Genomic DNA, 15,259 nt, shown 5'->3' with positions numbered 1-15,259 from the left:
TTATATGCATATTAACTTTATATATGTTCACTATATGTTACTCCCTTTTATTGTTCCATTTGTGACATACTCTTAACATAAGAAGAAATGAAGTAAACAAGCTTTCTATTCCATCTGCTGAACCTTATGTTCCTGGCTCGCTATTAGCTATTTGTAACATCATTATATGCATGTAAACACTTGTGGTTTCTTTATAAATATGAACATGCATAATTCTCCTATGAGATTTCTTGATTTGAATTCTACACAGCAACTTCTTTTCTTATCTGTTGAATCATTAAGTTGTAATTTGAAACTATTGAAAATAATATTTCTCTCCACATGATATTAAGAGAACCCCAAAACAATCTATGCATAAAGGAAACACTGGATCAGCATTCTTGCCAGACTTTCCTGAATAGTTGCACAAAAAGAATTAGCTTACAATGCAATTCACCGCAGTTCATTTTGATATGTTGGCTAAAGGTTTTGGATTCGAAGTTTAAGTATGTGATATGTGTGTGTGAGTTTGACTTAATGACTCAAATGACCTAAAAAAAATGCAATTGAAAAATCAAAACACGGTGCGTAAAAATGTTAATAATCTATAAACTATAATGGTATATGTCTGTTATAATTCAAGGACTTACCAAGGATAGCTTTCCATGCTGATCAATACAGAAGTTGAATCATCTTAAAATTATCATAATGTTTCCTTTCAGTTGCTACTCTATTAGACGAACACATCAGCAAACGAAATGAAGGGATACTAATAAAAACAGAAAAACAGTAAAACAAAATACATCAGAGAAATTAGTGAGAACCTTCTTCATTCCGCCAGAGTGACTTTCTCAGCCTCTCTCCAGAACAAAATGGTATTACATTGAAGAAATTGATGAAGCCTTAAACATGTTATACCTACCATGACGATAGAAAATCGATGTATTATTAAAAAATTCGATAAAGCATCTACAGGATGAAAGAAGAAGCATTTTTCAAGTAAATTATGATATCAGCTTCAAAATTATCAGTTGGTTTAACATGAAAGGAACAGATAATACCTGTACGGATTAGAAAATGTAGAGCCTGGCTCCAAGTAGATGGAATAAAGGACAATTGCTCAAACTTATCAATGAATATGAATATAGCAACAGCTTAAGCATGAAAAGATTATCATAATAAAAGGCCAATAGATTACAGCATAAGTGTTGCAACGAAGTTAGCAGTATAAATGGTTAACTAAGCATTTTGATATGGTGAGAAGCACTCGCCATTCTCATAATCAGCATTGCCTTATCCCAAATATTTTAAATTACAATTCCTCTTCCTCCATTCTTGTCCTCTGCCTCCTTCATTCCTGATGCTATATTAGATGCAAACATGCGAGCTTTATTCTACACTTTTTCACACAACTTATAGCTTATGTTTACTTTGGTTTACCCATTTTCTATTGGAACTCTTTCATAAAGATTCTGGTTTCGTTTGGGACAACTTTTTTTTGTTGCTTCTTAAAACAACTTTTTTAGTACAAAAATTAAAATTTTTATAGTAAAAATCTGCTTTAAGAAACAACAAGAAAGTCGTCCCAAACGAAGCCTATATCTACTAGCATAACCTGCCTTACTAGTGCAGTAACTTTGGCCCCCATTGCATGTGACGAGAAAAAAAAGATCTATTTTTCATTATCTTATATTCAATTGATGTTACTCTCTCCATCCTTTAAATATAATCCTTTGCACTATCATTTCCTAATTTAACATCTTCATATTGATATCCTCATTTCCAACATTTAATTGATCGTCCCTATTTCAAACAACTCTTAATTACCCCTCCCTTATTTCTAAACCAAACTGGCGGCCTTCCCATTGTCTCCAGCTCCACTAATATTCCCAACAAGAGACCCTAGAGCATAAATGGACCAGGCAAGGGGAGAAAGAGAGCAGAAAGCATGCTGCGAGTAGGGAGGAGAATTATGCGAACATGAACAAACATGAGGAATGCTCATGTGAACGTTATAAGAACATGTCAGAAACCAGTGGTTTGCAATATGAGCAATGCCAAAGAATTCAATCTGAGGACTTGATGCCAAGAAGTGATGGCTCGATAGCTCACATAAGAGGATGAAGATATGCAAGCCTTCCATCATTACCATCTTCTTGGATTGCTTTTCTACTACTTCATTTGTATAAGATAAAATATAATATTTTCTTTTTTTTTCTTTTCTTCCTTTGATCATTGAAACTCCGGAGTTGTCTTTATGGTGAAGATTTGTTACATATACGAGAAACTTTTTAATCCCAAAGTTTCTAAAAGACATTTTTGAATGATTGGCATACATGAATATAGGATGTGAATTCTTCTCACTTAGAACAAGATAAATCTAGCATAATCCGTTCTTAATTTATATTTGATGGTTAACTCTTTATTTTTCTAACAAGGTTTCATTAACAATAATCTCCTAGAATTATTTAGGAATTTTGGGGCATGTAAGTTGACATTTAATTAGCTTAAAATGTATGTGGAACATACTTTCTTATTTATAATAATCTTTGATAAGAATTTCTAAGAATCAAATCATGCAAAAATGTTAGCTAATAATCTAACGAAACAACGCAAATCACTATTTTAATCAAAAGTTTTTCTAAAAGACACATACTTATGATGTAATTAACCATAATGACTTACTCCTATGAAGAATATGTATCTCGGAATAAAATAAACCTTGCTCAATCAAGCATATCAAGTAGAGAAAATCTTTGATAAAATAAAAAATAAAAATAAAAATATGATTTTTTTTTTGTTATCAAGTCTATCGTGAAATAACTTTTTTTCTTTAGGATAATATATTATTTTTATATCGTACTTGATCATAAAATATTTCAATCCCTTGGATGATAAAATTCAACCAACACATAAACACACACAAGAAAGAAAAAAAGAAAGAAAACAACACTGCATCCTTGAGCTCCAAACACAAAAGGATTGTCAGGCAAAAAGAAATCAAATATTGATCAAGTTCCACAAACAGAAGGAAGAGAAACTAGAGAAGGCATCAAACCCAAAATTGTTGTCCATAAGCAAGATCAACAAAACAGTGACCTTAGAAAAAAGAAACAAGAAATAAAGAAGCCAGTTAGGCCCCATGATGAGGACATCAGAGCATGGAAGGTTTATCAGAGGTGTGGCCGCCGATCTACGGCCACGGTCGAGTCATTATATGTTTTATTTATTTATGTTGTCATGGTATTTTCTTATTTATGTAATTTCCTATTTTTAGTTGTCGTTGTATTTGTTTTATGAGATTTTCAGTTGTACCCTTTTAGTAAGGGATGTCGTATGTAAGCCCCGAGGGCATTGTCGTCTCTTCTTTTATTTGAGTCTCATGTACTAGGCTATTTATAGCCCTTGTTTTGTTTTTCAAAGGTTAATGAATGATTGATTAAAATTTCTTCCTTGCATGAGTTCTTGTGAGAGCTTGAGAGTTTGATTGGAGAGAAATCTCTAGGAGAGGGAGATCGGATCACCCACCAACCTTGGAGATTGTCGGGTTCGTGGTTTTCTTCCTTATCTTTTTTTCCATTCTCCTTCCACCACTACTACCGGACATCAATACATCCAAACCATCTCCAACTCCAAGCCATCTTCTCTTCCTAACCGAGCTCCACAAATTTTCCCACACAAGCCGCCGGCCACCTTGCCCGAAATCCCCTCCAAACCGCCGGCCTTACCCATTCCCCTTCTCCCTTGAGTTTCCTAATTGGGTTGAGGGTTAATTTAGGATAATTTTGAAATTCAAATCATTTGAATTTGAATTCAAAATATTTCCTAATTTAACTACTCTATTTTAGGAAAGTACTTACTTTAAATCTATTTTGAATTTCAAATTCAATTGGATTTAAAATAAATCTTTCCTAATTCCAAAACCTAAATTAAGAAGCCATAATTGCTCCCATTAAATGCTCCCCCTCCCTCTATAGCCGCCGGCCCCATTATTGAATTAAATTAGGATTTGTTTCCTAATCGCCCACCTCCTCTATTGGAAACAAATCAAAATCCCCTCATCCCTCGGCCGAAATTCCCCATGCCCCTATTCAATTAAATTCTTTCCAAATGATCTTCTCTCCTATTTGGAATTAATTCCAAATCCTCACCTCCTCTCTCTACCCGTGATTTTCTTCCTTATCTTTTTTTCCATTCTCCTTCCACAACTACTACCGGACATCAATACATCCAAACCATCTCCAACTCCAAGCCATCGTCTCTTCTTAACCGAGCTCTACAAATTTTCCCCCACAAGTCGCCGGCCACCTTGCCCGAAATCCCCTCCAAATCGCCGGCCTCACCCATTCCCCTTCTCCCTTGAGTTTCCTAATTGGGTTGAGGGTTAATTTAGGATAATTTTGAAATTCAAATCATTTGAATTTGAATTCAAAATCTTTCCTAATTTAACTACTCTATTTTAGGAAAGTACTTACTTTAAATCTATTTTGAATTTCAAATTCAATTGGATTTAAAATAAATCTTTCCTAATTCCAAAACCTAAATTAAGAAGCCATAATTGCTCCCATTAAATGCTCCCCCTCCCTCTATAGCCGCCGGCCCCATTATTGAATTAAATTACGATTTGTTTCCTAATCCCCCACCTCCTCTATTGGAAACAAATCAAAATCCCCTCATCCCTCCTTGGCCGAAATTCCCCATGCCCCAACTGTTCTGGACAGCAACCTATATTGCTCAGAAAAGCTTTGGGCAGCACATAGAAACTCTGGGACAGCCATTCGTGGTCTTCCAAAGTGCTGGACAGCAAGATATTCTTGCTGGAATAAGTGGACAGCAAGCAGAATACCAGGATTAGGAGGTAGAAGACTTCCGGTTGGATGGAGGACGGAAGGATTTAATGGAGGAAATCTAAACAGACTAGTGGAATAGATGGACAGCGTTGCTGGAATTCTCTGGCTGCAGCCTTAGAAGGCAGAAAACTCAACGTCAGATGGAGTTTGGGGAGAAATTTGTGGAAGGAAATTGATATACGGGAATTGGGAAGTTTCAGCCAGCCGGGGGATGAAGGCCTGACGTGATCTCCAATTTAATTCAATGGGGTTGGAAAGATTTAATGAGGTGAATGCATCAAGGGGAATTTCGACCAGGTCATGAAGATGGGTTTTAAATTCTTTTCAAGTGGGAATAGAGGATTAGGAAATAAATCCAGGAGATTTATTAAAGGGCTAGCAGTTTAAAGATGGAGGAGATTGGGGAGGTGATTTTTGGTGCTTAATTTAAGGCTTTAAAATTTAGGAAAGTGTTTAAATAAATCATATTTGAATTTGAAATTCAAATTGATTTACTTAAAGAACTTTCCTAAAATAGATTTGATAAATTAGAAAAGATTTTGAATTTAAAATCAATTAAATTTGAATTACATCATGAATGAGATTCAATACTTTCCTAAAATAGCTTTCTAATTTAGGAAACTATTCGAAATTCAAATGATGAAAATAATTTCCTAAATTATTTGAACTCTTTAGGTAAGTATTAAGGTGGCATTGACTCCTCATTCATGGAGACAAACAAGGGTGGCCGACGGTGGGCTTGGCTTGGGTGGGGCGGTGGAGGAGCTAATGGAGAAAAGGGATTGGATTGGTGGTTAGGTTGAGGTGAGCTTGGTAGGAGGGGTTATGGGGGTGGTGGTTGGTGGTGAGGGATGGCCGGAAGGAGGGGGATGGTGAAGAGGATGAAGATAACGACTAGGAGTAATAAGAAGGAACAAAACAAATAAACAAAATATAAAAGATACAACCGCGAGTCCGGACACATCCTGTGGCTGACGGGTACTACGTTGCCCTCCTCCAAGGGACTTCACGCCACGAGCCCGGACCCATCCTGCGGCTGATGGAAACTCCGACTCCCTCCCATAGGGATTTCACTAACGTTCTCTCCAAAGAACACAAGTGCAAACAAAATTTTATTAATAATCCATCATGTTCTAATACAAGAGCAAAGACCTCTATATATAGGCCTTAAAAGAAACTAAAAGATAATTTTGCCCCTTGGGATTACATAAAACAAATCCCTGAAGGGTAAAAAAGAAAAATGCATCATTAAATAAAAATTACAATTAATAAAATAAGATAAAATGAAGGGATCTCGGTCGTCGATCTTGGTCTCTTCCTTTGATTAATGTCCACCGTCGGATGTCCGCATCACATCCTCACCTCCCCACCTACCCAATTTCGAGAGAAATTTCTTTCTCTAGTGGAGCTTCAAAGGAGCGAAGTGATACTCGACCTTGCATCACCTCTTCAAGCATCCTTGAATGGCCGACCCGCCACGGCGTACGGACTTGAGTAACGAGGACGGCTTCGTACGCATTCTCCAGTCAACTTTCTTTGACGTTAATCCGAGGATCGATCACACTGTTGAAGATTACATAGAGCGTATTCTGGACACTTTTGTGGAAGCAATTGAAGAAAAACTTGAAGGCGTTGAGTGGAGGATCGCCACCGATCCTTGACAAAGGGTTCTACTTTCCCCTTTCATTATATTTCTTAAGTCTAACTTTATCTTGTGTTTGATTGTAGTCACGAAGGACGTTTCCATCTGCTTCTGCTAAAGCTTAGTAAACGTAAGGTTTTGAGTGTACTTCTTTATTTATTAATTTTCATTGTTAGATTAGGGACTTTTATTGAAACTACTATTCTGGCATAACGTTGTTTACTAATTTATTTTGAAAGTTTCAAATCTCTGGTTATGTAATTTAGCCTAAGCGGACATGACCCCTTTCTCATTTTAATTCGTTGTTTTAACTGCTAATAGTTTCTTCACTGTTGTTCTAATCAAAAGTTGTGCAAATTTAAACAAAATCATTGCATTCTTACATAGTTCTACATCACCCCATGAGCAGCCCACAACCAAATGCAAATTTTGTAAATAATCTATTTGCAGAAGTAGCATTTTCCCTAAAATTGACAGTGATTTTGTAAGTTATTTCAGAAATTGAAATGAAATATCAACACTTAGACAATTCACATTTCCTCCCATTTTTCTTGTTCTTCCCTCTCTTCGCGGAGTTTTGCCAATTTATAGGATGGATCCTGCCCAAAAATTAAAAACCGTTCGTTCTTAAATTGAATTTATCGAAGGAACTGTCACCCTTGAAAGTTCTCAAATCTCAACCAACTAATTTCTACCCAAATTCTTTGATATGAAATGGCTGCAGTCCACACCAGACTTCTGCATTGTACTTCTATATGGCAAGCACGTTAAAAATAATAACTAAATGAACAAAAGTTGATTAACTATAGAATTTATTAAAATAGGGCTTGCATCACAGAGGCGACCATCAAATGCAGCAAATACGCTAAGAGAACAGATATCTCAAATCAATATCAAGTAAAACAGCAGCTGATGACACAACAAATCACTTCTACGGACTGACTTGTTGCAGTTTACGCAACTTGCATAGAAGCAGGCCAGCTAGTTTCATACCACATGCTTAGAGAATCGAGTTTTTGAAACTATATACAAATCTATACTTTAAATGGAATCTCACGTGAATCTCTCTTCTAACAATATATAATCATGCAAACTCTTGGAAAAATAACCTCGCAATGACACTAGTGTAAGACCCAAAATTAAAATTTTTGTTAAATTTTATTTAAATTTATATTAAATTTTAAATTAAAGTCTAACGTTAATGATGAGGACATCCATAGGAGATTTCGGCACACTTACCATCGGAGGGGTCGTCGAGCGACGGCCACGATTCATAGTCTTTATTTTTGATGTTTTATTTTATTCTTGTCATTTATATTTCATGTTTTTCATTTGTACCCCTATGAGGTAGTTAGTGCTTATTGTAGCATATAATTGGAGAGGTGATTGTAGGTAACTTAGAAGTGTAGAAGAGTAAGAGGTAAAGGATTCAAAGAGGCGGCTCGTCATGAAGGTAAGTTGTGTAAATTCTAATTTACAAATGCAAGAATTATTAATTCTAGATATATATGATATCACTTGATTTATTTGAAGTAATAATTGCATTATGAAGATTCCAATAAAGTAATTGAGTATACTTCCAAGTTCACATGTATGAACGACCACTTGTATATATATGTCATTGAAGTTTAAAATAAGATTTATTATGATTATTTTAATATTTTTCTAGTTAATAATAATTTGAAAAGAGCTCATTAAATTTAATGTTTCCAATACATACTTGTATGTAAGTATAGTAAGAGATAGATTCTTATGATATTTTGTACAAGTCAAGCATGAATTATTAAGTTGTGAAATATACTGAATATCAAAAACTAGAAAAGACCGGCTATAAAATGATGTACAACTTTTACCATTATAGGAGGGAAAAAAAATCTCCATGTATGACACTGCATTGTAAGTGAGCAAAACGGACCACAGAGATATGATACTTGCATAGTAGATGGGGCAAACGGGATCTATATGTTATTTAATGACGATAATGTCATGTTTACTTGGACATCATTGAATATTTTTATGAAAATTTAGTCAAATCTTTAAAGACTAATATTGATATTCCGTATAGACTTCAAATGAATGAAAATATGATTTTTTTTTAAGATGATTTATGTTATTTTTGCAAATATTTTTAAATTAATTCAATCATGTTATTCTTTATAATCTGACATTTAATTTTTATGTAAATTGCATAACTTATTGAGCTTCACAGCTCACCAATTCTTTTTATATTGGTTGTTATAGGAAAAGGTCGAAGCAAAATAAGTTCAAATTATTTCATTTTATATTCTAGTGTTTAGCTTTGTTTGTAGGTCTATAGTTGATGTACATAGGCAATTCAATGGTATATTATTTTGAATTTTTAGTGGCTTTGTAAGTATTTTGATGTGAAACCAAACATGCAAGGATGATTAATTAAGGAATTTGCTTGCTTAATATTTGGAGCACAATAATTATATCTTTATAGTGATTTTGAACGACAACATAAAACACAAAGAGCGGTGACAAAAGCTTAGGCTAAATCACATGTGTAAGAGTTAAGACCGTAAAACAATCAATTAGTTTAACATTGCATACATGGAAAGTTTCAACAAGAAATTTCTAGACTAACAATGAGATTAATACTATGAAGGATCCCTCACACAACTCTATAATTTACTAGGCTTTAGCGGAGGACGAACGCGTTCTCAATGAATCAATTAAATTCCACAATTGAAAGTAACGATGAAAATTAAGAGTGAGGGAAAGAGTTCACCGAAGGAAGCCGGCGACGGATGGATTGGTTGACGTCCCACAATCATCCACGATCCAGTTGGGAGGTGTTCCTCAATTAACGATGCCAACGTGAAGATGATGCATTCAATGTAGCTTTCCACGGAGTCGTCGACGTCCAAATTGAAATCAAGAATGGAGATCGGAGAATGTCGGTCTGTTCCAGAGAATCCTTTACGAACCCATGATCAACATTCGGGTTGGCCATGCATGATTGTCTAAGAGAGAAAGTAGAGATTGAGAGGGGGAAGGGATCAGGTAGGTTCGGCCAAGCAAAGGAGAAGAAGGGAAAAGAGTTAAATCTGAAAATAATTTCAGATCTAGTGAGTAATTAGAGAGTAATTTCCTTAAAATTTGAATTTGAAATGAGTGGGAAGTAGGAGGGAAATTGGGGATGGGTGAATTAATTAGATCCTTAATTTATGGGACCTAATTAATTAAAGAGAGGGGGGAGGGCTGGCCAAGGAGAGAGGAAAGAGTAAGGGGTTAGGCATTAAGTAGGTGGGCCAAGCAATTAAGGAGATTGAATACTTAAAATCTGAAATTAATTTCAAATTTAAGTTAATTGGAGAGTTTTCCTAAATTAAAGGAGGAGAATTTAAGAAGAGTTCTGAAATTCAAATATTTTGAATTTGAATTTAATTCTCGTCCTAAATTAGTGGGGTTAAATTAAGAAAGCATTTATGGTGGATTCAAATTCAAAAGTTTGGAGGGAATTATGTGGTCGGCGGCTTTAGGTGGTGGAGCAAGGGGCCGACAGGTGGAGGCTTCAAGCCGGCGGCCAAGGGCTTGGGCTAGGTAACTTAGATCCACGAATTGAGCACTTTCCTAATATAGATTATGTCAATTTAGAAAAGAATTCAAAATCTGATTTTGATATCATATTTTGAGTTGGATCTCCCTCCTAATCTTCATGCTCTACTTTTGGAAAAAGTCGAGACAATCAATTTTGGGTCCATGGGAGGGGAAGGCCGATAGTTAGAGTTTGGGATTTGGATGGCGTTTGGCTAAAGAGGAAGGGGTGTGGGTTAAGTGGAAGGGATCTTGTTGAGGTTGACCGGCAGCTTGGGGACTTGAAGTGGCCGGCGAGTGTTTGGAGAAGAAGAGGTGGCCGGATGTAGGGGAAAGGAAGAGACGATAAGAAAATACTACGAGTACTAACCGCGAGTCCCAGAATCCACTGAAGGCTGACTGGTGATGCATAGCCCTCTCCTAGGGTTTCTCCTCTCAAGAACTCGCAAAAAGATCAAGAACAAGAAAACTGAAATTTTTATTCATATTCATCATTAACTCAAAAAATAAGAGAACTAGCCTACAAATAGGCCTCATGAAAAGAAAAGAAACAATGACTAAAATGCCCTTTGGGCTACAACACCACATGACCACCCCCAGAGATAAAATGGGAAAAACATAAATATAAAATAAACTAGTACATAAAACACATAAAAAAAAAAAAAAAACTCCTGATCATAGCCTCTAATCTCTGATGTCCTCATCATATTTGTTTGATGTAATTGAAATGATTAGATGCTTCCGTTTATAATAAATGTAAATATTAATGGATGTTTTATACAAATATTCAGATAATAAAAAGTATCATTTGTTAAGACTGAAAATATTATATTTAATTTTGTGGCACTTTATACTACTGATAAGGGGTATAGTTGGATGTTACAACTAGGCTTTTAAGCAATTGCGTCTAACAAACTGAATTTTTTTTTTCTTTTTTTCTTTTTTTCTTTTAAAGGAGAACATCTATTTTAATATAACATGTTCATAAAATGAACTATGAATATTCCTAGGATACTCTGCTAACACAAGAACTGCAGAAAATCAATCTGCCATAGAAGGTCATGCAGGCATAAAAATAATTCAAAGTAATTATTAAGTGCTGATACTTGGAATCCAAACATACAGCATATCATTGTTCAAGAGCAAAATTTAATTTGTAACAGTTGAAAAGCATGTAAAGTATTAAAATATAACAAAAGAAACATTCAACATCCACATTTATAGTGAAAAACAAGGAAAATTCATAATAGAAGTGCTTAAACCGAAGGAAGAATAAAAGTGGAGGATACATATAAGGATACAGCTGTAGAAAATATCCTGAAGCTGGTTTAGATGGTACTTCACTGGTTTGCAAAAAAAAAAAAAGAATCTCACAGTAAACTAGAAAGAATTCATATCTCAGAAATTAAAACAGACTCATCCTGTATCATTATTAAGAAGAAAATTATCTCAGGCCATACTAGCAAATGATGTGGAAAATATCAAAGTACTTACATGGCAATGAGATTTGCAGCTTTATTACTTTTACTGATACTGTTTATGACCTGAAACGTGTGGGCTAGACTTCTGCTGTGCATTACGATGCTCATTATCATTTTTTAGGCTGTGGAACTTTTGATGTCTGAGATAGTGGCTTCCTCCAGAAGGCCCTTCATAAAGAGTATCAGAACTGTCATATGAGCGAGAAGGTTCATATCTGTCTTCAAACATATCATGTCTGCTGGAATCTGTCCACTGCTTCTCAGAATCTCTGCTGCCATATCTTTTTCTAGATTCTAGCGTAGAATTGTACTCATATCTTGTAGCCTCCTGAGAGTTAGAAGTCAAATTTGATCTACTATCGTAATCTTTATAACTAGAAGGATAATCGGAACCTCTGCCGCCATTCTTATCTCGAGCTGGCCTCCAATTTATTCGATCCATCTTATGTGAATTTCTCTCACTTGAGTGAGAATAACCACTGCGACATGATAGGCTTCCGGACCTATATTTTAGTGTTTCTTGCTTGGTTTTCTCAAATTTATTCTGATCCTCGTAGAGCTCATATCGTGTTTCATGATGAGTTTTACTTAGACAGCTGTTGCTTGACCCATCAATAGAAGAATCATATTCATGAGTTTTTTCTGCCAAACTACCTGCACGATGCAGAGGCTTCTTCATTCTGGTCTCATATGCATCATTTGAACTGAATTGCAACTCAAGGCCCTTATTTCTTTCAGAGTCAAATTTAGGGACGACAGCACTTTCTGAAGCCATTTTCACATTACAACCTATACCTCCTGCCAGTTTGATTTCCTCCATGTGTTCTTCAATAATGTCATGTAAAACCTTTAGCCAGAAAAGATGGAAATAAAGCTCAAAGAATGAAGCGGAATCCATAACCATATAAACTTGCTGCTCTAAAAGCACGCTTTCAAATTGCATGGAGACAAACCAGAGGGAATTGCATGCATTATACATGCACGTTCATGCATGTGAATTGGTGAGAAAGAATGAGAACACCAATAGTCAAATTTAGGCAAATTACACCAATAGTCAAATTTCTTTTCAACTCAGAAGCAATAGGCTTATAGTTGAGGAATAACTACTTTGTAATTCTACACCAATATTTTTTTAACTATAAGATGTGAGAATACACCTAAAACCTCACTTGCTTTAACAATCTCCATCTTACAGGACTATTCACATCGATCATCAGCCACCCTAAAACAATTTTTTATTAAAATCATCAAGTATCGTACACCAAGTGCCCACACAACCACATGAATCATAAGAGTCACACCCACTCTTGAACCTAGCTCAACCATGGTAAAAACTGACCAAGATTCATGGAAGTCATATATCACTTGAACTACTCAATCCCAACCAAATTATCAGTTATGATGCCACTTATTGGGGAGTAAATCAAAAGGTGTTCAAGTTAGATCCAAATATACAATTGGTCAAACCTATTCAACACAAGGGCTAAAGTATATAGGGGTCAACCACTTAAAAAAAAAGAAATAAATAAAAATAAAAGTAAATAAATAAATATAAGGGTCAACCACTTAAACTTCATTTATAATGACTAATGGTTTTTCTTCTTTTATTTAGTCTAAACATTTTAAAAGCTACCTCCGAAACCAAAATTTTTGTTCTATTTTCTCAAAAGCAGCATTTCTTGTTGGCTCAAGAAAAATAGCACGAATGCATGAATCCCACTTTGCAGCTGTAGGATTCCATTTCCCTTAAGTCAGATTGTAGTTAACCAGATTTCCCCTGAGTGTGGTGTCAGGGTTTATTGATCTGGGGTCCTTACTTCCTATGAGCGCAAGCACTCATAGTTAATTACACCTCTTACTACATAAGAGAGAACCCTCGATTAAGGATGAATAAATTCTTAGTTAATTTAGTCTCAATGGTGGGAAGATGGAGGTAAACCCGATCAAGATCTCATGGTTCCGTCGTCCCAGGTATACCGTAGGTTTCAATCTACCAACACTAACAATCATTGATCGTAGTGTCCAGGGAATCTGATTAGCAGTCATGGGTTGCATCCTCTCAGGGATCCTGAGTAAACTGAAGTGGAGATGTGTATTTTAATTTTAATTTTTATTTTCTTTGATGTTTTGGGGTTTATATCTATTAAAATACCCAGAGATTTATTTAGTTTGAGATTTATAACTTCGTTTAGAAGTAACCCATGAGTTTGGTTTGGAGCGGGTCTTATGGCTTCTTTAGGAAGTAGCCCAGGAATTTGGTTTGGTTTGGGACTTATGGCTTTCATAGAAAGTAGCCCAAAATTTTTATTTGGAATGGGGCTTACTGCTCTATTTATGAGTTGCCCAAGGATGGGTCTTATAACCTAACTCTATAGTGAGGCTGCCCGGAGGTTTTAAATTATTTGGGTAGGACTTATGGCTTCCGTAAGGAAGTAGCCTGAAAAGTGGGTCTTACAACTTAATCATTTTTAGACTAAGATGTCATATAGGTTTGAATTTTAGTTTGATTAATTTAGGTCGAGGCTTATAACTTCCTTAGAAGTTGCCCTTTTATTTATTTAGTTTGGGGATTACGGCTCTAATTAGGAGTTGCCCAAAGAATTTCAGTTGGATAGGTCTTATGGCTTCCTTAGAAGTTACCTAACGGTGGCTCTTACGACCTAGCCCTGTAAGCTAAGCGGCCCGAGTTGTGGGTCTTACAACCTAGTCCTTTTAGACTAGGATGCCCGTAGGCTTAAATTTGCTTGTTTGAGGTTTAGGATCATTGCTATTTATTTTTACAATTTTCCTAAAATATGGGGGCTTACGACTTCAGGTAAAAGTTGCCCGATAGCGGGTCTTACAACCTAATCATATAAACTATGATGCCCAAGTGAGGGGTCTAGGTTTGTATTATCACCTAAACACTTCCCTCAGATATCAGACTTACAGCTTCTATTAGAAGTGGCTAGGGTTTTAATTGGGGGTTAGGAGTTAGGTCAACTTTTAGTTAAAACTTCCCCAAAGGTCGGACTTACTGCTTTCCTACGAAAGTTGCCGGGTAGTGGGTCTTACAACCAAGTTCTTATAAACGAGGCTGCCCATAGATTCAAATTTTAGTTTGTTTGAGTGGACAATAATTTTTTTTTTTTTTGAAACTAGACCATCGGGATTTTCAGTTGGTTGTTTGTGATTTTGATATTTCAGAGTTTTAACACTAGCATTAGTGTTTGAGTTGTTCTGTTTTGTGCTCGTAGCTTGTTTTCACGACAGTAGTCCGCTACCCTACCTGCCTAGTATTGTTTCTCCACTAGCTTTTCGTACTTGACTTTCTTGCTTTTCAGCACTTCCCTCTACTAGTAGTGGCTAGATTTAATATTTTTTCAGTATTTAATTTTATTTATAATTGTGCTAACTTTTATCTGCTTGTTTGCAGATACATGATACTTGTTGTAGTTCAGGGAGCTTGCAGATAGTTGCGGGAGCTCGTATAAGAGGGACTTTGAAGAGATTGCCGGATGTTCAAAGTCAATGAGCATTGAGAATTTGAAAGAAGTTCAATTTTGAGTGTGTATAGAGTTTCAATTTGTCTTGTTGGAGAGTTTAAGAATTTGAGATCAATTTGTATAAGGGATGGGGAGTTTGAGAGTTTAAGATAGTTTTTGTTTGAAAGAGCTTGTACAGTTGTTTGGAGATTTCTGAGTTTTTGTACATGGTTGGGTTGTATGTATCAAATAGTGGAAAAATATTCTTTCCCCTCTCTTCTT

The 15,259-nt window shown here is 35.6% G+C and overlaps 1 protein-coding gene across 2 annotated transcripts in view; it reads right to left on the bottom strand.

Annotated features, from left to right (window-relative positions):
* Positions 1-564: 564 nt before the first annotated feature.
* The window catches only part of LOC110105668 (U11/U12 small nuclear ribonucleoprotein 48 kDa protein), a 35,330-nt gene continuing 20,635 nt past the window's right edge, over positions 565-15,259 (bottom strand). The window contains exons 4-5 of one of the 2 annotated variants that reach the window (XM_020835264.2): positions 11,527-12,360; positions 565-897 (exon numbers count right to left, since the gene is read on the bottom strand). In XM_020835264.2, the coding sequence (XP_020690923.1) occupies positions 11,557-12,360 (804 nt within the window). In that variant the 3' untranslated portion in view covers positions 565-897; positions 11,527-11,556. Of the gene's footprint in view, positions 898-10,718; positions 11,376-11,526; positions 12,361-15,259 lie in introns of those variants that run through there. The other variant, XM_020835265.2, reaches the window with a different exon arrangement.

This window comes from Dendrobium catenatum, unplaced genomic scaffold (genome assembly GCF_001605985.2).
Source record: "Dendrobium catenatum unplaced genomic scaffold, ASM160598v2 fragScaff_scaffold_671, whole genome shotgun sequence".
NCBI lineage: Eukaryota > Viridiplantae > Streptophyta > Magnoliopsida > Asparagales > Orchidaceae > Dendrobium > Dendrobium catenatum.
Note: the sequence above shows the minus strand (reverse complement) of the source record. Positions and strands in the feature narration are given on the sequence as shown.